Raw genomic sequence first — 21028 nt, forward strand, 5'->3', positions numbered from 1 at the left:
AGGTCAAACTGGCGTGGGTTTTTGTTCTTAAGGATATTTAATTGCGGTTATCTGGCTAATCTTAGTCCATAAGGACCACTCTGCAGAGCTGTAGTGGAGTTAGCTCCAGGAGACACCTGCGCTGCGGCTCTGCATTTTAAGTGTAGTAAGAGTTGCCGGGCTCTTATGACATATAAAAAGCAGAGGTGCAGTGTCCTGGACCAATGTGAGCCAGTATGCAACCAACTTGGGCTGCCATGAACAGGGGCTGCTGCTGGAGCGACCTCTGCCCATGGTGAGCCTTGACCTGCCACAGGCAGAGACTGCTTCGCAGCAGCTTCCCCTACCTGCTCCCTCCCTTGCCTCTGATAGAGGTAGAGGGGAGGTGATACCACAGTGACAGTGCTTTTAAGCCCTCCCCCCAAGCATTGGCTCCTGGTGTCCGTTCCCCCCCCCTGCCCCCCTCCCTCCTGCTGCCTCTTATAGAGGCAAGGGAGGGGGAAGCAGGTAGTCGATACTCCACTCAACTAACCGATAAGCTTATGCTTATCGGGTAGTCAACTACTTGCTAACATCCCAATTTCATTCTTTTGTAAGCCAAGGCTTCTTCGTTGACCATGTATTCTATTATGAATAAAGTCATCATTTGTAGTTATCAGTACACTTCAGCTGCATCTCAAAGCAAAGCAATGGTGAGGAGAAAAATCTTTTGTCATTTTGTATTGTATTAACTGGCTGTGCCAGTCATCAGCTGGACTGGGGAGCAATGCTGGAATTGTTCTTTTGTAGGTGATTGTGGGAACCAAGGTTATTTATATAACTGTCATCCTGTTTTCAGGGCTAATAGGCCATAGGTCATTTTCTGGATTGTTCTTGCCCCAATAGCTCTCCAGTTTCATAATAGCACAGAGTTTTCTTTTCACAATAGACCTTAAGAAAAATAAAACTATCCTTTCTAAAGCCGTAGAGCCTACTTCTGTTTTTTGAAAGTCAACTGCTATTGGGGAATGTGACAGCTGCATTTGGCTTTTAAACCACACATAAATCTTAAATGTTTATCAATCTTTCTTCCTCCAGAAAAATTCAGAAAACAAAGTTCCCATATTTGTTTTATTTCAGTGTACAATATTTAACTTAGCTTTTGACATTTCTACATAGAAGGCATAAGAAATTTATTCTATAAATGGGAACCAGTTACCCTTTTAATTATGGTTTGTGAATTCATTATAAGAGGACGGCTGTATATTTCCAACATTTCACGGTTGACCATTATCTGAGAACAGGAAGGTTTGAACAAAGGTCCAGGGTAGGATATTGGCTTCATGTAATATTTAAACTTCCTACTAAAATGTTGCATTCATTATCATTTGTAAGCAGGAATACAGGCAGTCCTTGACTTCTGAACGGGCTACATTCCGAACACCTGGTTGTAAATTGGTCCGTAAGTCGGAAATACCCTTAAATGTGCTGCCCGTGCTGTTCGGAAAAAGTTGACGTACATGGTTTCCAACTTGAAAATATTATAATGGGGTTAATGGGAGGTTGGCTGTAAGTACGGATGGTCGTAAGTTGGTGTGTTCGTAAGCTGGGGAGTGGCTGTAATATTATGGGACTGTTTCATCTTGTCTTTCAGTTCATTGGCATATGTAATTGATTTGTGTGTGTGGATTCAATTGGGAGTGCCCAAAGTAGGCACACAGTTGTATGCTTCCAAGTATTTCTTCGTAGCCATTAGGCATAGAAACATTTAAAATAAGTGTACTTGCTACAGAATCTGAATTTGCTTGTAATGGGGTGAAACCCCTCCAGTGCAATGGAAAGTTCCACACCCCTGCACTATACTGTTTTGCAATCCAAACTTCTTAACATTTTGTTTGACTTCGTGAGAAATTAAAAATTCATTTTCCAACATGAAAATCTGAATGTGTAGCTTATGTTAAAAGACTTAAGTATTTATTCAGTATTGGAGTTTGTAAAAATAAAATACAGAATCCATTTAAAAGAACCAAAATGGACTGCAGTGCAAGTCATCAAGCTGGACAGAGCATAAATTTAATATCCCACCCTTTGCATGCCTCACGCTCCACCTTTAGATTTCCCAGAAGAGAGGTGATTCTTCAAGTGTGAGCAAGGGCATTTGATTCTAACATGACATTATTCTCCTAAGTCTTAATTTGGGTTTCTTCAGTGATCATAGAAGTATCTGTAATAATCTTTTATGAAGTTAAAACACTTGTTCCTTACTCGTGCTATACTCTAGAGTATTTCTCCATTGGAAAAGAAATATTAGTGTCCCTTTAAAGTCAATATTACAACTTTATAAGAGATGTGGGTCTTTTTTTAAGTATACCTTTAGTTACCCCCAAGTAAAATCAAGGAGCTGGGGAAAATTATTCTGAAAGTAGCTGAACCAGACCATAAGAAATTGGCTCTAGCTTCAGAAAGGGGCCTGGAAAAGGGATTGGGTTTCTCAGAGTGGCTGTTTGAGTTAACTCCAGTGCTCAAAGTTAGTGCAGTGCTACTCTTATGAAAACTAAATATAGCTTCTTCAATTAAAAAACCTTTGTCGGTGTAGAAACAGTTAGTTGCCTCACTGGGCATTTGAAATAGGGACGTGAATGAGTAGTTGACTAGTTGATGAATTGATAAGCCTGGGCTTATTGGTTGATCTAGTTCACTACTCGCATTTCTCCTCCTTCTTGGTGCCTCTGTACCAGATGCAGTAATGAGGGGGGGCGGGAGAGGGGGAAGAAGCAGGAGCTGTGCTGGGGGAAACTGGCTTAAAAGCCAGCTCTGTGGTGCTGTCTGGACCCGCCTTCCCTGCTATCTTTATCACAGGCAGCAGTGACGGGGAGCAGAGGAGGCTGCCATGAAGCAGCCTCTGCCTGCAGCAAGCCCAGGCCTGCCACAGATGGAGGCTGCTTTACGGCAGCAGCCCCTGTCTGCAGCGGTGCTGGCCACAGACGGGCTGCTGCTGGACCAGCCTCTAGCTGCAGGCCAGCCCAGGTTTCCGTGAGCTAGGGATGTTAAATTCAGATTAATCGTCTACTTGAATTGTTGATACAATTTTCATCAACTATTCGAATAGTCGATAAGGGCGCCTCTGCCTTTGAAGTGTAGCAACAGCCCCAGATCCGGCACAGTGCAGCAGTCTAGACGTGGATCTGTCAGCTGGGGAAGCCTTTGCTGACCAATCCTGTAAACCTCATTTCACGAGGCATAAGAGATGGATCAGTAAAGGCTTCCCCAGCCAACAGATCCGTGTCTAGACTTCTGCGCTGTGCCAGATCAGCTGATCGTTGGCACAGCGTGACGGCCATGTTTATTTTAATGTAGCGGGGATTATTTAAATCCTCACCACTTTGCTTGTGCTGAGTAAACTAGTTTACATGGCTCTGTTGACAGAGCCATGTAGTCTAGACATACCCTAAGAGTGTTCCCTGACAGTAGACTTCTATAATGTAGAACAGTTCCTTAAATGGGATGTTCTACTTGATGTTCATTATTTCATGAAATATTTGTAGCATGTGAAATGTAATACTGTTATTGGTGTTCATAGTTTTGTTAAACTTGTTTAAAGTAAGTCAGAAGTAGGGAGGAAGAGGGCATAGGCTGATATCAAGACGCTGATATAATTGTGTTCTGTGTCCCACAGCAAAGGACCCACCCAAGTAAAACTCACAAGAGTGAATTCCCTAAAAGGTGGATGGCATGAGTGCAGTACCTATTAATATGAAGCTTGAGATGGTTAATTATCAGTGCTTTAGCACAGGGATTTTGTTATCTTGTATCTAGTGTCACTGCACCGACAGTCCTATCCTAAATATCCATATCTTTTTAAATGTGGGAGTTGTGAAACATTCTCATTAAGAAGGACAATAGCACCTGCCCTCTTGTGACTCAGCAGTTGGCTGCCATTAAATATAAAAAGAGATGCGTTCAGGGAGATGCTTGTGATAAATTCTAGATGGGTTTATCCCAGCAGCTAATATGGTAGAAATTAGTTTTGAAGAATACTAGAATGATTATTTTATGTCTTACATCTGCCATAGAGATTTGGAGCTGGTATTTTGATCTGCGTAGGTTTTAAGGAGCTCTATTCCAAGTGCTAGAAGAGGCTGGAAATACTAAATCTGTTTCCGTGGATTATAGGACTCTTGTGTTGTCTCTTGGGTACTGTATTTTCCGGCATATAAGGCGACTGGGCATATAAGACGACCCCCTAATTTTTTAGTTAAAAGATAGGGTTTCGTCTTATACCCCAGCGCCCCTCCGCCTCCTTTGCTCCCTGTGTCCTTGGTCTGCTGGAGACGGTCGCCAGCAGATCAGAGGCACCGGGAGCAAAGCCGCAGCAGCGGCGGGGTCCCACGCCTCTGAGGCTTTGCCAGAACAAAGCCTCAGAAGCGCTGCACCCCGCCGCCGCTTCGGCTTTGCTCCCGGTGCCTCTGGTCTGCTGGGGACCGTCTCCAGGAGACCGAGGACACCGGGAGCAAAGCTTCTGAGGATGCCCCAGCAGCGGGACAGCCCCGGCGGGCCTGGGCTGCCCCACCGCCGGCTTCCCCCGAGGCTTTGCAAAGCCACATACCCGGCGTATAAGACGACCCCCGATTTTGGGGGGATGTTTTTTAACATCAAAAGTAGTCTTATACGCCGGAAAATACGGTATGTGGAGAATCTAATTTCACCATTGTCTGTATACTGTTAAATCCCCTGTATACTGTTAAATCCCATGTATATTGCAGATATGTGACAAGGAGAAAGTAGATCATTTTTAAGTGGCTTTTGAAAAGTGACAGTCCTAGATAACTACTTCCTCTTTCTCTTCAAGAAACAACATGGGCAACAGTAGTAAAGATTCCCCTAACATGTTTTTTTGTATAACTCAATTTTTCCATAGAAGGAGTGTCTCTGGAACAAAAGGGTAGTTGCTGCTTTGACTTCTCTGAGACTCTTAATGATCATGCTACTGTGGGACAAATTTAAACCAGGGCTGTAATAGTATAGTCGATTAACCAATAAGCAAAAGCGTATAGGTTAATGCTATAGACTACATGCATTCCACACGCCCCCTCCTCCAGTAAATTTATCATCAGGCTGGCTAGCAGCTCGGCTCAGTCCCAGCTTGTGCCAGATAAGAACATAAGAACGGCCGTACTGGGTCAGATCAAAGGTCCATCTAGCCCAGTATCCTGTCTACCGACAGTGGCCAGCACCAGGTACCCCAGAGAGGGTGGACCGAAGACAATGATCAAGCGATTTGTCTCCTGCCATCCCTCTCCAGCCTCTGACAAACAGAGGCCAAGGACACCATTTTATCCCCTGGCTAATAGCCTTTTATGGACCTAACCTCCATGAATTTATCCAGCTTCTCTTTAAACTCTATTATAGTCCTAGCCTTCACCGCCTCCTCTGGCAAGGAGTTCCGCAGGTTGACAACACGCTGTGTGAAGAACTTCCTTTTATTAGTTTTAAACCTGCTACCCATTAATTTCATTTGGTGTCCTCTAGTTCTTCTATTATGGGAACTAATAAATAACTTTTCTTTATCCGCCCTCTCCACACCACTCATGATTTTATAGACCTCTATCATATCCCCCCTCAGTCTCCTCTTTTCTAAACTGAAAAGTCCCAGTCTCTTTAGCCTCTCCTCATATGGGACCCGTTCCAAACCCCTAATCATTTTAGTTGCCCTTTCTGAACCCTTTCCAAGGCCAAAATATATTTTTTGAGGTGAGGAGACCACATCTGTACACAGTATTCAAGATGTGGGCGTACCATAATTTTATACAGGGGCAGTAAGATGTTCTGGGTCTTATTTTCTATCCCTTTCCTAATAATTTCTAGCATCCTATTTGCCTTTTTGACCGCCGCTGCACTCTGTGTGGAAGTTTTCAGAGAACTGTCCATGATAACTCCAAGTTCTCTTTCCTGATTTGTCGTAGCCAAATTAGCCCCCATCATACTGTACGTATATTTGGGGTTATTTTTCCCGATGTGCATTACTTTACACTTATCCACATTAAATTTCATTTGCCATTTTGTTGCCCGATCACTCAGTTTGGTGAGATCTTCTTGGAGTCCCTCACAGTCTGCTTCTGTCTTGACTATCCTAAACTGTTTGGTATCATCTGCAAACTTTACTTCGTCACTGCTTACCCCTTTCTCCAGATGATTTATGAATAAGTTGAAAAGAATTTGTCCCAGGACTGACCCTTGGGGTACACCACTAGTTACCCCTCTCCAATCTGAAAATTTACCATTTATTCCTACCCTTTGTTTCCTGTCTTTTAGCCAGTTCTCAATCCAAGAAAGGACCTTCCCTCTTATCCCATGGCCATGTAATTTACACAAGAGCCTTTGGTGAGGGACCTTGTCAAAGGCTTTCTGAAAATCTAAGTATACTATATCTACTGGATCCCCCTTGTCCGCATGTTTAACCCCTTCAAAGAACTCTAATAGATTAGTAAGACAGGATTTCCCTTTACAGAAACCATGTTGACCTTTGTCCAACAAATTATGTTCTTCTACATGCTTCACAATTTTATTCTTTACTATTCTGGGACCTACCCCCACTGTGGCTCTGCATTTAAAACGTATTAGGAGCCTGGCAGACAGGCAGCCCGGCTCAGTTCTGGCTCTCTGGGATCTGACCTCCTTCCCACACCCACCCCGAGGCAGGGGCTGCTGCCACCCCATACTGCTGCCTGTGTATCAGAGGCAGCAGCACAGGGTGGCAGGCAGCCAGTCTACTAGGGGAGCTGTTTTTTAAACTCACTCTCCTTGCGGACCAGCTCTCCCCTGGTACCCCATGCTGCTGCCTCTGATAGAGAAGCAGCAGCATGGAGTGGCAAGGGTCTCCCCAGGAGTGGGGTTTGAGCTCAGTGGCTGACGGCCCCACCCCCGGGGACTATAGAATAGTTGACTAACTAATAAGAATTCATGAGGTTAATCATGAATAAATATTCAGTTAATAGATACTTAACCTCTCTAATTTGAAGTGTAACTTCCTGGTGAAAGGTTCATATTCCCTGGGTGATAAACTGTATAGATCTATACAAATTCTTTGCTGCTTGTGAATATGTATCATAGTTTTTATGATGACAATTGGGGGAAAGAGGGGCATTCAAAATAATCCGCTATTACCTAATAGTTTAAAAGAAATTAACCTCATGGATTTCTTCAAGTTCCATAATGTGTCATCACCCACTGGAGCAGAGCTCTTAGTGGATTAAATAAACGCTTTCATCTTTCTGTTGGCAATCAAGAATCTTTGGAGATGCCTGTCCTTCAAATGTTAGTGCTCTTACAGTTCACTTTCACAGCAAACTTTTTTTTTGGGTAACTCTAAACAGTTTCTGCTTCTTGTTCTGTTTTCAAGGTTTTGGAGACACAGAAGATTAATAAAATTAACTCTTGTGCAAGTGTAGGCTTTGCCTTTACTGACAGAAAAGTGTGGTGACAGTAAGAACTAATACACGATTTTCTCTAAAATCCTTAATGGTGACAAGACACTGGCAAGCTTTTCACCTGAGGTAAGTAGGTCAGGTCAGCACAATACCATCCACCCATAGGGTATGTCTAGATTGGTTTTTTTTTCTCGAAAGGAGATATGCAGATTTGGTGCTAATTTACATATCTTCTGATCGCTTTTTCGAAAGTGAAAATAGGCTAGAATGTTTTTTTGGGGGGGGAACCCCCCTTTTTAAAAAAAACTTGCTCTTCCTAAAAAAAGGAGGTTTATGTGGTTTTTCGAAAGCCCCCCCCCCCCCCCCCCCCGAAACCCGCATCCATACTACTTTCACTTTTGAAAAACCTGCTTTTGAGAAAGCGATCGGAAGAAGGCATGCAAATTAGCACTGAATTTGCATATCTCTTTTTGGAAAAAACCCCCCATAGTCTAGATGTACCCAAAACTAGCACTATCATCCAAAGCCCAAGATTTCGTGGTGACGGGGGACTTCAGCTATCCAGATACACGTTGGGAAAATAACCCAGCGGGGCACAGACTATCCAATAAGTTCTTTGACTGCACTGGAGACAACTTTTTATTTCAGAAAGTTGAAAAAGCTATCGGGGGGGAAGCTGTTCTAGATTTTATCCTAACAAATAGGGAGGAACTGGTTGAGAATTTGAAAGGGGAAGGCAACTTGGGTGAAAGTGATCATGGAGTTCACAATTCTAAGGAAGGATAGAAGGGAGAAGAGCAAAATAGAGACATTGGATTTCAGGAAGGTGGATTTTGGTAAGCTCAGAGCTGATAGGTAAGGTCCCATGAGAATCAAGACTGAGGGGAAAAACAACTGAGGAGAGTTGGCAGTTTTTCAAAAGGACATTAAGGGCCCAAACAAGCTATTCCACTGTGTCGGAAAGATAGAAAATATGGCAAAAGACCTTGGCTTAACCATGAGATCTTGCATGATCTAAAAATAAAAAAGGAGTCCTATAAAAAATGGAAAGTAGAACAAATTACAAAGGATGAATCTAGGCAAACACAGGAATGCAGGGGCAAGATTAGAAAGGCAAAGACACAAAATGAGATCAAACTAGCTACGGGAATAAAGGGAAACAAGAAGACTTTTTATAAATACGTTAGAAGCAAGAGGAAGACCAAGGACAGGGTAGGCCCACTGGTCAGTGAGGAGGGAAAAACAGTAACAAGAAACTTGGAAATGGCAGAGATGCTTAATGACTTCTTTGTTTCGGTCTTCACTGAGAAGTCTGAAAGAATGCCTAACACAGTGAATGCTAGTGGGAAAGGGGGTAGGTTTAGAAGATAAAATAAAAAAAGAACAAGGTAAAAATCACCTAGAAAAGTTAGATGCCTGCAAGTCACCAGGGCTTGATGAAATGCATCCTAGAATACTCAAGGAGCTGATAGCTAGAGGCTCAGATACCTCCTCTATCACCTTTGGAAAATCATGGGAGACAGGAGAGATTCCAGAAGACTGGAAAAGGCCAAATATAGTGCCCATTTATAAAAAGGGAAATAAGAACAACCCAGGAAACTACAGACCAGTTAGTTTAACTTCTGTGCCAGGGAAGGTAATGGAGCAAGTAATTAAGGAAATCATCTGTAAACACTTGGAAGGTGGCAAGGTGATAGGCAACAGCCAGCATGGATTTGTAAAGAACAAATCATGTCAAACCAATCTGATAGCTTTCTTTGATAGGATAACGAGTCTTGAGGATAAGGGAGAAGTGGTAGATGTGCTATACCTAGACTTTAGTAAGGGGTTTGATATGGTCTCGCATGATATTCTTATTAATAAACTAGGCAAATACAACTTAGGTGGGGCTACTATAAGGTAGCTGGATAAGTGTACTCAGAGTAATTATTAATGGTTCTCAATCCTGCTGGAAAGGTATAACAAGTGGGGTTCCGCAAGGGTCTATTTTGGGACCGGCTTTGTGCAATATCGTCAACTATTTATATGTTGGCATAGAAAGTGTGCTTATTAAGTTTGCAGATGATACCAACCTGGGAGGGGTTGCGACTGCCCTGGAGGATAGGTTCATAATTCAAAATGATCTGGACAAATTGGAGAAATGGTCTGAGGTAAACAGGATGAAGTTTAACAAAGACAAATGCAAAGTGCTCCACTTAGGAAGGAACAATGAGTTTCACACATATAGAATGGGAAGCGACTGTCTAGGAAGGAGTACGGCAGAAAGGGATCTAGGGGTTATAGTGGACCACAAGCTGAATATGAGTCAACAATGTGATGCTGTTGCAAAAGAGCAAACATGATTCTGGGATGCATTAACAGGTGTGTTGTGAGGAAGACACGAGAAGTCATTCTTCTGCTCTACTCTATGCTGGTTAGGAGTATTGTGTTCAGTTCTGGGCACCGCATTTCAAGAAAGATGTGGAGAAATTGGAGAAGGTCCAGAGAAGAGCAACAAGAATGATGAAAGGTTTAGAGAACATAACCTATGAGGGAAGATGGAAAGAATTGGGTTTGTTTAGTTTTAGTTTAGTTTAGAAAAGAAAAGACATGATGGCAGTTTTCAGGTATCTAAAAGGGTGTCATAAGGAGGAGGGAGAAAACTTGTTCATCTTGGCCTCTGAAGAAAGAACAAGAAGCAAGGGGCTTAAACTGCAGCAAGGGAGGTTTCGGTTAGACATTAGGAAAAAGTTCCTAACTGTCCAGGTAGTCAAACACTGGAATAAATTGCCGAGAGAGGTTGTGGAATCTCCATCTCTGGAGATATTTAAGAGTAGGTTAGATAAATGTCTGTAAGGAATGGTCTAGACAGTATTTGGTCCTGCCATGAGGGCAGAGGAGTGGACTAGATAATCTCTTGAGGTCCTATCCAGTCCTAGTATTCTGTGATTCTATAGTTGACCTTGCCTACTTTATCTGCTGATACAACTACAGTGTCTTGTCTCCATTACATTTTATGGTGGGACAGCTAACATTCGTTATCCTGCAGAAAAACCCACCTTTGTCAGTGTAGATATGCCTGCATTTCTGTTGCTTACTGCTAGTTCCCATGTCAGGAGGAGCTATAGGGAATTAGTTAAGAGTGCAAAGTGTGGAATAGTAGGTAGAAGCTTCTTCTCCCCCAGCCTCAGGTAGTACCTGTAGAGTTTGGGCTGGCAGACGCATGGTATTGGGATTGACAGTGTAATATAATGGTGTCAAGGCTGTTCCCCACTCTGGCATGATAAATGCAAAAGTGGGGGCCCGCAAAAGCACACCAAAACCTGATATCTACAGGCTTTGGTACAAAAACTCCCCCCCCCCCCCCAACATCCTAATACCTGTACTTTGGAGAATAAAAACCGCTGCCACTACTCCAGTATTCTGAGACAACCAGGGAAGTGGTCACTTGGGAAACCTCCTCCCTAAATCCTCAGGGGTACCTCAAGCTCTTTTCTACAAAGAGCTTGAAAAAGAAAAGTGAAAAGAGCTAGTCTGGTAGCTGCCCCCTAATCAGAGGCATGCAGATACACACAGACAGATTTTCCAGGACACAGAAATGAGCCAATACCCGATTGTTTAAAAAAAGGAAGCAAACTTTTATTATCAAAACAAAACCATAGTTGCCAGCATAGTTACTAGATGGAAAAGAGCAACCAATTAATCTAGATACTCAGAGGGATCTCCTGGACTCTGGACTTAGTTACAAAAGAGAGGAAAAACCCACTTTTAACAGCAGACATCGTTTCCACATTCCCCAACCAGGAAAACAGTAAAGCCTGGTTCGTTACTCTACTTACATATTGTGAAAAGACTTTTCTTGGAGAGAGAGAGAGAGAGGGCCTCCCATCTCCCTGTTTCCTGGAAGAAAACTGCTCTGACTCAAAGGAGGGCAAAAATAAAAATTCCTTTGTCCCTGTTTGAAATCCCTACCTGCATTACTATTGGTTGACCAGATACCTGGGTAGAGATAGGAGACATAGTTAACCCCTTTGTTCCCAGGTGCTGGCTGGCCCTCATGGTTATGATAAATGGTCAGGACAGTTAGCAATTCCAAGCACATAGAAAGATTCAGTAATGCTAACAAACCAAGATGTATTTGAGGGAGATGGAAATGGATTTTGCAAATTTCTGCCCTTAACGGTCAACATTAATTTCAAACCCAAACTTTGTAAAGAAGTTTGCTCACTCATAAGCAGGTCTTGACAAATTATACAATCTACTTGCCCGCGTTGAGTAGATTGTAACCCGAAAGAGCCGGGTTCCGGCGATCTGTGCATGCACAGAATGATCTGCACATGCGCAGATCGCTGGACAGCGCGGCTGGCGAGCGGGGCTTGCCGCGGTTCGGCGAGCCCCGCTCATAACGATATTACTTCGAACATATTTGGTAAGTAGTTTTACTAAGCATTCCCTGTGACCACACGTTTTTTGTTCCTTGCAAGGAGCTACTGCCTCATTTTTCAGTGCTGTAGATGGTGATGGTTATGGATGGGTCGGATATGGGAAAGAAATAAGAGCAAGAGGAGCATCTTGGGAATGGAATCCTGGTTAACTGACCAAAAAGTATCAATTTTCTCATTTCTAAAGGTGGTTGAAATGTCTGTAGAAATGTTAGCTTTGCTAAGAGAAATTAATGGGGAACTCAAGCCACTTTTGATTGCTTGGATTATCAGATTGACTGATGTGATGATGCCCGTGTTGCTATCCAAAGCAACATGTGTCTTTGCCACGTGATAGTACACTTGTGTAAGGCATATTAATCCTTGGCTTTGCATGTCTGTCAGCTTTTATAAGACAGGAATGTCAACACATGGCAAAACTAAGCAAAGTGGAATTGGTCAGGAGAAGTACAATAGCAACAGTTGCTATTTGTGGCCAAAACAGTCTGGAGCAGAGATCTCCTTCCCATCCTATAGTCTTGGATGGCCTTACTTAAGGATGCAGCCTCTGGTAGAGCTGTTTAAATCCTGAGCCTACATGTGTATTCAAAGGGCTCAGTTCCCCTTGGAATTTAGTTTGTAATGACTAAGATAAGAGATTGGGGGTTGTGGAATAGGACACTCTTATAGGAAAAAGGGTGAAGTTTACCCAGAAGTATAGAGTACCTAGAGTAAATAATTGAGAAACAAATGGCCTTTAGTGAGGAAGATCATGTTTTGGCTTAAGAGTATAAACTGTCTTGAGGAAGAGTAAGAATTCCACCCTTAACTCTTGTATAGCCCTGCACAGCTGGTTAGGCCTTTGGTGGGTTTTGCATTCCTCTTTCATATTGGATGTGTGTCACTGCCAGAGGAAAAGGGCACATGTAAACCACACTGTCAAAGATGACTTTTGGTGCCCAGAAAGAATAGCCTTTTATTTAAAACAAACTAACAAACAAAAAAAAAAAACAGATGTCTAGTCCTTTGCCTTGTGGAGATGGCCTTGAAAGCATGTAAATTGCTACCAACTGATGTGAAATCGAAGTAAGCAATCATGATGGTTGAAAGGAGGAAGCAAGTGGGTTCTACTTCTGTAGAAGGAGGCTATATTTGGATTTTGTCCTTCAAGCGGGACAATCTTTAAAGACCTTACATAAAATGAAAGATTTGTGTAAATTTCAGTCCCTCACACTTAGGCTAATACTCTGGCCTGCATTCATAACCCTGAGTATAGGGCAACATGCAGATGCACCAATCCCAGAAGAGCTTCAAATGCAATTGTGACAAATGCATCCCTCTGAATCAAGTAGTTTCCCCAACACTCCATGTTACATAAGGTGGGGAGATAATGCTAAATTGACCCATTGCCAGTTGCTGCACCCTTCCTTTACATCCAGTCAGGTCCTCCAGCTGGTACGTTGTTAAAAGGTCCATGTCTTCACTTAGAATCCTAGATTACTAGGATTGGAAGGGACCTCTAGAAGTTATCAAGTCCAGTCCCCTCCTATCATGGCAGGACCAAGCGCCATATAGATCAGGGATATTCAACTTTGGAAGCCCTGGGGGCCACAATGATATTCACAGCATATGCTGAGGACTGCAACTTAAGTGTGGTTGTGTATACATGCAAATAGCTTCTTTCACACTGATGGGCATGAATACAAAGTTTAAGGCAAGACTATACTACACATGGGCCCCATTTAAGTCAGTTCTGCTGATATTAATAAAATGCAATATTTACCTGCTTTCCACCCATATGACTGCACTTTTAACGAGCAATGACAGTCCAGGAATTTAACTACTAAAACGCATATTAACAGAAGACCATTATATTGACTATTTTTTTGTTTTGGCTCCCACCCATGGGCCACATGTTGAGCCCTGCGTAAACTTAGACTGCACCGCGGGCTGCAAACAAACAGGCCGCATGTTGAGTAGCCTTGATCTAGATCATTTCTCATGGATGTCTATCTTATGTGCTCTTAAATATCTCCAATGATGGTGATTCCACAACCTCCCTAGGCAATTTATTCCAGTATTTAACCACCCTGACAGTTAGGAAGTTTTTTCTAATGTCCAATCTAAACCTCCCTTGCTGCAGTTTAAGCCCATGTTTTCTAGACCTTCATTCATTTTTGTTGCTCTTCTCCAGACCATCTCCAATTTCTCCACATCTTCCTTGAAATGTGGTCCCCAGAACTGGACACACTATTCCAACTGAGGCCTAATCAGCACAGAGTAGAGCAGAAGAATGACTTTTCGTGTCTTTCTTACAACACTCATATTAATGCATCCCAGAGTCATGTTTGCTTTTCTTGCAACTGTGTGTGCCTATTGACTCTTGGGCTATGTCTACACAGCTTCTCTCTTCCGCAAAAGCCTACGCAAATTAAGTGCAAATTAGCATATTGCGGTGATTCATTTGCATAATTAATTAGGAGAGGTTTTTGCGCAAGAGCCGTTCTTCCTGAAAAAATAAGGAAGAACTGCTCTTGTACAAGAGAGGGTGTTTGCACAAAAGTGGCTCCTAATTAATTATGCAAATGAAGTGTGGCAGTATCCTAATCTGTGCTTCATTTGCATAGGCTTTTACTGAAGAGGGAAGCTGTGTTGATGTAGCCTTATTTAGCTTGTGATCCACTGTGACCCTTAGCTTCCTTTCTGCAGTACTCTTTCCTAGACAGTCACTTCCCATTTTGTATGTATGAAACTGTTTGTTCCTTTGTAAGTGGAGTACTTTGCATTTGTCCTTATTAAACTTCATCCTATTTACATCAGATTGTTTCTCCAGTTTGTCCAGATCAATTTGAATTATAATCCTGTCCTCCAAAGTAGTTGCAACACCTCTCAGCTTGGTATCATCTAAATCGTTGATGAAGATATTGAACATAACTGGTCCCAAAACAGACTCCTGCAGAATCCTACTTGTTATACCCTTCCAGTATGACTGTCAACCATTAATAACTACTCTCTGAGAACAGTTATTCAGCCCGTTAGTTATGCACCTACCTTATAGTAGCCCTATCTAGGTTGTATTTCCCTAGTTTATTGATAAAGTCATGTGAGACTTTAGTAAAGTCTAGGTTTGCCATGTCCACCGCTTCTCCCTTCTCCACAAGACTGGTTCTCCTATCAAATAAAGGTATCAGATTGACTTGACATGATTTGTTGTTTACAAATCCATGCTGGCTGTTACCTATCACCTTATTTTCTTCCAGATGTATCTCTTAATTATTTGCTGCATTATTTTCTCTGGCACAGATGTTAAACTGACTGGTCTGTAGTTTCCTGGCTTGTTCTTGTTTCCCATTTTATAGATTGGCACTAATTTGCCCTTTTCCAGTCTCCTGGAATCTCTCCCTGCTTCCATGACATTTCATAGATGATGGCTAAAGTCTCAAATACCTCCTCTATCAGCTCCTTGAGTCTTCTAGGATGCATTTAATCCGGCCCTGGTGACTTGAAGAGAACTAACTTTTTCTAAGTAATTTTTAACGTGGGTTTTTTTATTTAACTTCTAAACCTACCTTGTTTCCACTAGCATTCACTATTAGGCATCCCATCATTATCAGTGTTCCTGGTGAAAACCAAAACAAGTCCTTAAGCACCTCTGCCATTTCCAAGTTTACTGTTGTTGTTTCTCCCTCTTCATGTAGCAGCAATGGGCCTACCCTGTTCGTATCTTCCTCTTGCTTTTAATATATTTGTAGAATGTTTTCTTGTTACATTTTATGTCTCTAGCTCAGTGTTTCCCAATTGGTGCTCCGTGGAACCCCGGGGTTCCGCGAAGTGAAAGTAAGGGTTCCATGAGAATGTGGCATTGCCCTGCCCCCCTTAAAGAGACAGTGTATTTTGCAGGATTTTTTTGCGCGACCAATTCTGACGGGTGGGTTTTTTTTTTTCTTGCCAAATTTTACCTTGGGAACCCTAGGGGTTCCTTGAAATTATTTTAAGCAGAAAAGGGTTCAGTGGCCAAATAAAATAGGGAAACACTGCTCTAGCTAGATGGAGCTTATTTTGTGCTTTTGTCTTTCTAATCCTTCCCCTGCGTATTTGTGTTTAGTTTATATTAATCCTTCGTAATTTGACCTACTTTTTTACACAACTCCTTTTTGATCTTTATATCTCATAAGATCTCTTGGTTAAGCCAAGGTGGTCTCTTTCCCTACTCTCTCTCTTTCCTGTGCAGTAGAATAGTTTCCTTTTGGGCCCTTGATGTCCTTATGAAAAATTGCGAACGGTTTTCAATTGTTTTTCCTCTTAGTCTTGCTTCCCATGGGACTTTACCTACCAGCTCTCTGTTCACTAAAATCTGCTTTCCCGAAATCTGTTATATTTTGCTGTTCTCCTTTCTACCATTCCTTAGAATCATGAACTCTGATTTCATATCACTTTCACCTAAGCTGCCTTCCACTTTCAGATTTTTCAACCAGTTCCTCCCTATCAGTTAAAATCAAATCTAGAACAGCTCCCCCCTTTCCCTCCCTCCCCCTCCCCCCGTAGCTTTCTTAGCCTTCTGAAATAAAAAATTTGTCTCAAGTTTTTGGACTGCATTGATTGGATAATCTGTGCCCTGCTGTGTATAGTTGAAGTCCCCCATCACCACCAAATCCTGTGCTTTCGTTGTTTTTGTTAGTTCAAAAAAAGCTTCATCCACTTCTACCTGGGTAGGTAGTCTGTAGTAGACCTCCTACCATGACACCACCCTTGTTTTTTATCCCTGTAACCTGACCCAGTCTTTCTCCTATGAACAGCTCAACCTCAGTCTAAGTGTATACATTTTTTATATATAAGGCAGTAACACCTTCCTTTTTCCCCATGTCTGTCGTTCCTGAGCAAGCTGTACTCTTCTATACCAATATTCCAATCGTGTGTATTATTCCACCAAGTCTGTGATACCAACTGTTATGGTTGTATTTATTAATTAGCCCTTCAAGTTCTTTCTGCTTATTTCCCATACTTCTTGCATTTGTATACAGACATTTAAGATAACTGATTTGATTTTGTCCTCTAGTTCTGCTTTTTCCCTCCTTTATCTCTGCTATTGTAGCCCATATTCTTCTTCCTCCTATTTCTGACCCATCTCCCAGAGCTCCATGTTTTTCACTTGCGGGCTTTGGTCATCTGCCCCCTTTGAACCGAATTTCAAGCCGCCCTCAGTAGGTTAGCTGTTTATCCAAATACTCTCTTCCCTTTCCTTGAAAGGTGAACCCAGTCCCTGCTTAGCAGTCCTCTTTCTTGGAACAGCATCCTGTGGTCAAGGAAGCCAAAGCCTTCCCGGTGATACAATCTTTGCAGCCATGCATTCACCTCAAAGATGCACCTGTCTCTGGGCCCCTACCTTTGACAGGAGAGACTGAAGAAAATACCAGATTCCTTCACCCATACTTGCAGAGCCCTATAGTCACACTTGATCTGCTCAAGATCACACCTTGCAGTATCATTTGTGCCCACATGGATAAGTAGCATGAGATAGTAATCCGAGGACTGGGTAATCCTCCACAATCCCTCCGTAACATCTTAGATACAGGCCCCTGGCAGGCAGCATATTTCCTGATATGTCATGTCAGGGTGACAGATGGGTGCGTCCGTCCCCTTCAGAATAGAATCTCCAACCACCACTACCCTGCATTACTTGTCATGCTGGAGATCGGTCTTCTGCTGTTTTGTTTTAGTGGATCTAGTTATGCTGACCGGTCGAATGCTATGGGCAGTTGTGAGGAGTAAGGGAAGCAGATGGGTGCATTTTCTCCTGTCAGCCTCCCTCTCTGAAGACTGCACCAAGCTCAGCTTAAGGTATGTCAACTCCAGCTATGTGTTTTACGTAACTGGAGTTGCATACCTTAATCCAACCTTCCAGTTCTAGTTTAAACCTGATCTTAGACTGGAACCTTATTCTACTTTCCCTCAGACCTAAGCAGGGAAGAGTTGGTTCCACAAACTGAGAGGCTCTTCTCAGCTTCAGAACCAAAGGCATTGCAACTTAGGACTCTCAGAACTCATGCCATAGTGGACTGCTTTCCCCCCAGCTAGACACCAATTGACAACTACTACTAGACACCAATTGAATTTTTGTGGAGTGGTCAATCTTCACAGGGGGCGAGGCGGGTGCGGACAGCAGAGAAATTGATGCATTTGGGGACTGGGAAAGATGTAGGGAATTAATGAGTGTTTTGATGTGTGCATGGAGGGAAGAGGAATTCTACATATGGGCTTGATAGAATTTGATTATTAGTTTTTATAATTTCACAGATGCATTTCAAGCACTTTTTAGATTTACATGTTCATAATTGCAGAAAATTATGGAGGCAGCAGCTCAGATAACTTCATCATAGTTCTTTGGACATCTGTAAGCAGGGGTGAAAGCACTTGAAATTTCTTACGGATACTGTCCAACTGCAACCCAAAGGGAGATGGGTTGTGATAGGATAATACTGCTATGTCACATAAGACCAAATGTGAACATATTCCATTAGGTATGTGAACGACTAGTTGATTAATCGACTATCTGATAAGCAAATGCTTTTGTGCAAGAGGGCCAGTTAGACAACGCGGTATTGTTTTGTGCAAAAAAGCAGTGATCGCGAAAATGGCGTTTGGGGCTTTCTTGCGCAAAACCACATCTAGATCGGCACGGACGTTTTTCTGCAAAAAGTACTTTTGCGGAATAGCATCCGTGCCAATCTAGACGCTCTTTTCAGCAAATGCTTTTAACGGAAAAACTTTTCCGTTAAAAGCATTTGCGGAAAATCATGCCAGTCTAGACGAAGCCCTTAAGTTTCATCTCTCTCTAAGTTCTATTACAGAAATATATAGTCAGTGTACAGTGAAATAAGCATTTACTAATAAAAATCTAATTCTTCCAAGTCTACACGTGTATTACTGACTGAAGCAACACGTTTGAAAGTCCATTTTTAAAATATGGAGTCTTGCAGTGATGTACCAATATTAGATAAACTAATGATTGACCCTTAGATATTTTCAGTACCTTTAGTGAGACCGTAGTAAGGAGACTATAGGTCTGTTTTTGAGACAGTTAAGGCTTTAAACTTGTACAGTTCCTTCAGAAGGCAGTAGCAAACTATATATATGATGTTTGTTTCTTGTCTAGTAACAGAAAGCTCACACAAATCAAACCAGAAAAATTAGTCTTGGTTCCAAAGGATGAAATATTGCCTTACTGCTGATATTTGGGAATAAAAGCAGGATTTGATTCAGGTTTTTGTGGGATTGAATAGCCATATGCAGAAGACAAGGTTTACAAATAGTTTAACTTAGTTCGTTTAATGTCAGTCCTATTAAAATCTCTGTGTGGGCTCTGCACATATTTTATTTGTAGAAGAATGTTGTAATATGTCACATCCATGTAATCCTTGAAATGGTTGTAGATCTTCCTCCAGTTCCTTTTATTGCCTCCCACAATACCATGTAGAATCCTGAGACTCTGAAAGAAAATCCATAGGCCAGGGGCTTTCATCCTTAAACTGTAACATGAATTTCAAAATAAGCTTCAGTCTTGTTGTGAAAACCCAGGTCTCTTAAGCTTTTCTTTATTGAAGGGCCTCAAGCTTTTGTGAGTTCTGGCTCTTTCTTTTATACTTCCCCTTCTCCTCCTCCCCCCTTGAAAAATCTTCACTAGACCAAAGATTGAACTAGCAGGATAACTTATTTACATCTCTTGAAACACTGCTTATGAAAATTTGTTTAGTAAGTGCATTTCCTTATGACTGTATAAACCATTCCATAGCTTACTTCAAGGTGCCCCTACAGAAATATTGTTTTTGTGAGGTTGTGGTATGAACACCCCTTGTGACCATATGTCCCTCAGTGTAATGTATAAAGTAAAGACAAATGTATTGTCTGGGTCTAAGGGTCAGTTGTCATAATGTTTCTTGCTGTTGCTATTATCTACATTGATTTTCATTTTATGTCCCTAAATGCCATAGCTGAGTTTGAATATTGTTTCTTGTAGGTATTATCAACCCAAAGAATCCCAAGGAAGCACCAAAGTCCTTCAGCTTTGACTACTCATACTGGTCTCACACCTCGGTAAGTTTCTGAATATACAATCGTAAAAAATACTGTTTACTGATTAGACTGGCTTGGATTGTCTCCTGACACCCCACTTCAGCCATCTGCTTTTACAAAGTCTGTATTGAATTATACAAGTTCAGAGCTCTGACTCTATATTCTAGACTTTTTCAATCCTGGGAACGTGAAGAGTAAGGTCTGAGGTTCTGAGAACATAGTATGAGTGCCTGAAAGAGAGAGGAAGGGAAAGGCATAGAAAAATGTATTGGTTCAAGCAGCTGCATAGTGGAACTTCAGCCACAAAAGTACCTTTTTCAAACAGAAATTACAACTGAAAAGTTAAAGACTTTAAAAAAAAAAAAATCTTTGGCACAATGAAATAACTGGCTTACCAGGAAAAGCAAGGATGATGGTCCACATTTCCTATAACGATAAACAATAAACTTTTGTCCTCTAAACATTGTGCCCAGCTCCTCCAGAGAACTAGATCTGAAGTCTTGCTGACTTTCAGCGCTTGTTGTATAGCAGTTCTGCATTAGGTCCTCTCTCCTGCTTTCTTAAAAGGTGGAGAAGATATCCTTTTTATCATCTGCTGACATCAGCATTTAGTTTGGCTGATGGAAAGATAATTTGACATTTCTTCATTGGTCGTCAACCATAATGTCTTCTTGAACAAAGCTCAAACTTTAAATATGCACAGAACTTTTTAATGAAACCTCTTATTAAATAAAGTAATTGCAGAGAAACTTTGCAACTATGTAGGTCATCAGGAAGGCAAAATGCTATGTGCGCTATACAGACTACACCCTAATGTATGAAAACATGACTTTTGTAGCCACAGCTTTTGCTGTCATTTTAGGTCACATGCATCTTCAAGAAACGCTTTCTATTAAAAAAGTTTCAGTCTAATATTAAAATCAATCAGAACTCCTTTTACATCATGACGGTTCTTAAAAAAAAATTGTCAGCATTCACTGGTAAGATGGGAGAGATTGAGTGATCACTAAAATTATACTCCTACAAAAAGTATGCATTGTGGTTTTACACCATCAGTGTAATATTTTCTAATCGATGAAGCATAAAATTTGTAGTTAGTTTCACTTGAAATGTATAATAGGTTACATAATAAAGGATACTATTCCCAAATAAGTGAAAAAGGGCTTCTATAGC

The 21028-nt window shown here is 41.7% G+C and overlaps 1 protein-coding gene across 21 annotated transcripts in view; it reads left to right on the plus strand.

Moving 5' to 3' along the window:
- Nucleotides 1-21028, plus strand: part of KIF1B (kinesin family member 1B) — a 167234-nt gene that overhangs the window by 32557 nt on the left and 113649 nt on the right. For all 21 annotated transcript variants that reach the window (XM_075906752.2, XM_075906758.2, XM_075906755.2 and 18 more), the window contains exon 3: nucleotides 19800-19876. In XM_075906752.2, coding sequence (XP_075762867.2) covers nucleotides 19800-19876 — 77 coding nt within the window. The remainder of the gene's footprint in view (nucleotides 1-19799; nucleotides 19877-21028) is intronic.

Source organism: Pelodiscus sinensis, chromosome 24 (genome assembly GCF_052426305.1).
Source record: "Pelodiscus sinensis isolate ZL-2025 chromosome 24, ASM5242630v1, whole genome shotgun sequence".
In the NCBI taxonomy this organism is placed as follows: domain Eukaryota; kingdom Metazoa; phylum Chordata; order Testudines; family Trionychidae; genus Pelodiscus; species Pelodiscus sinensis.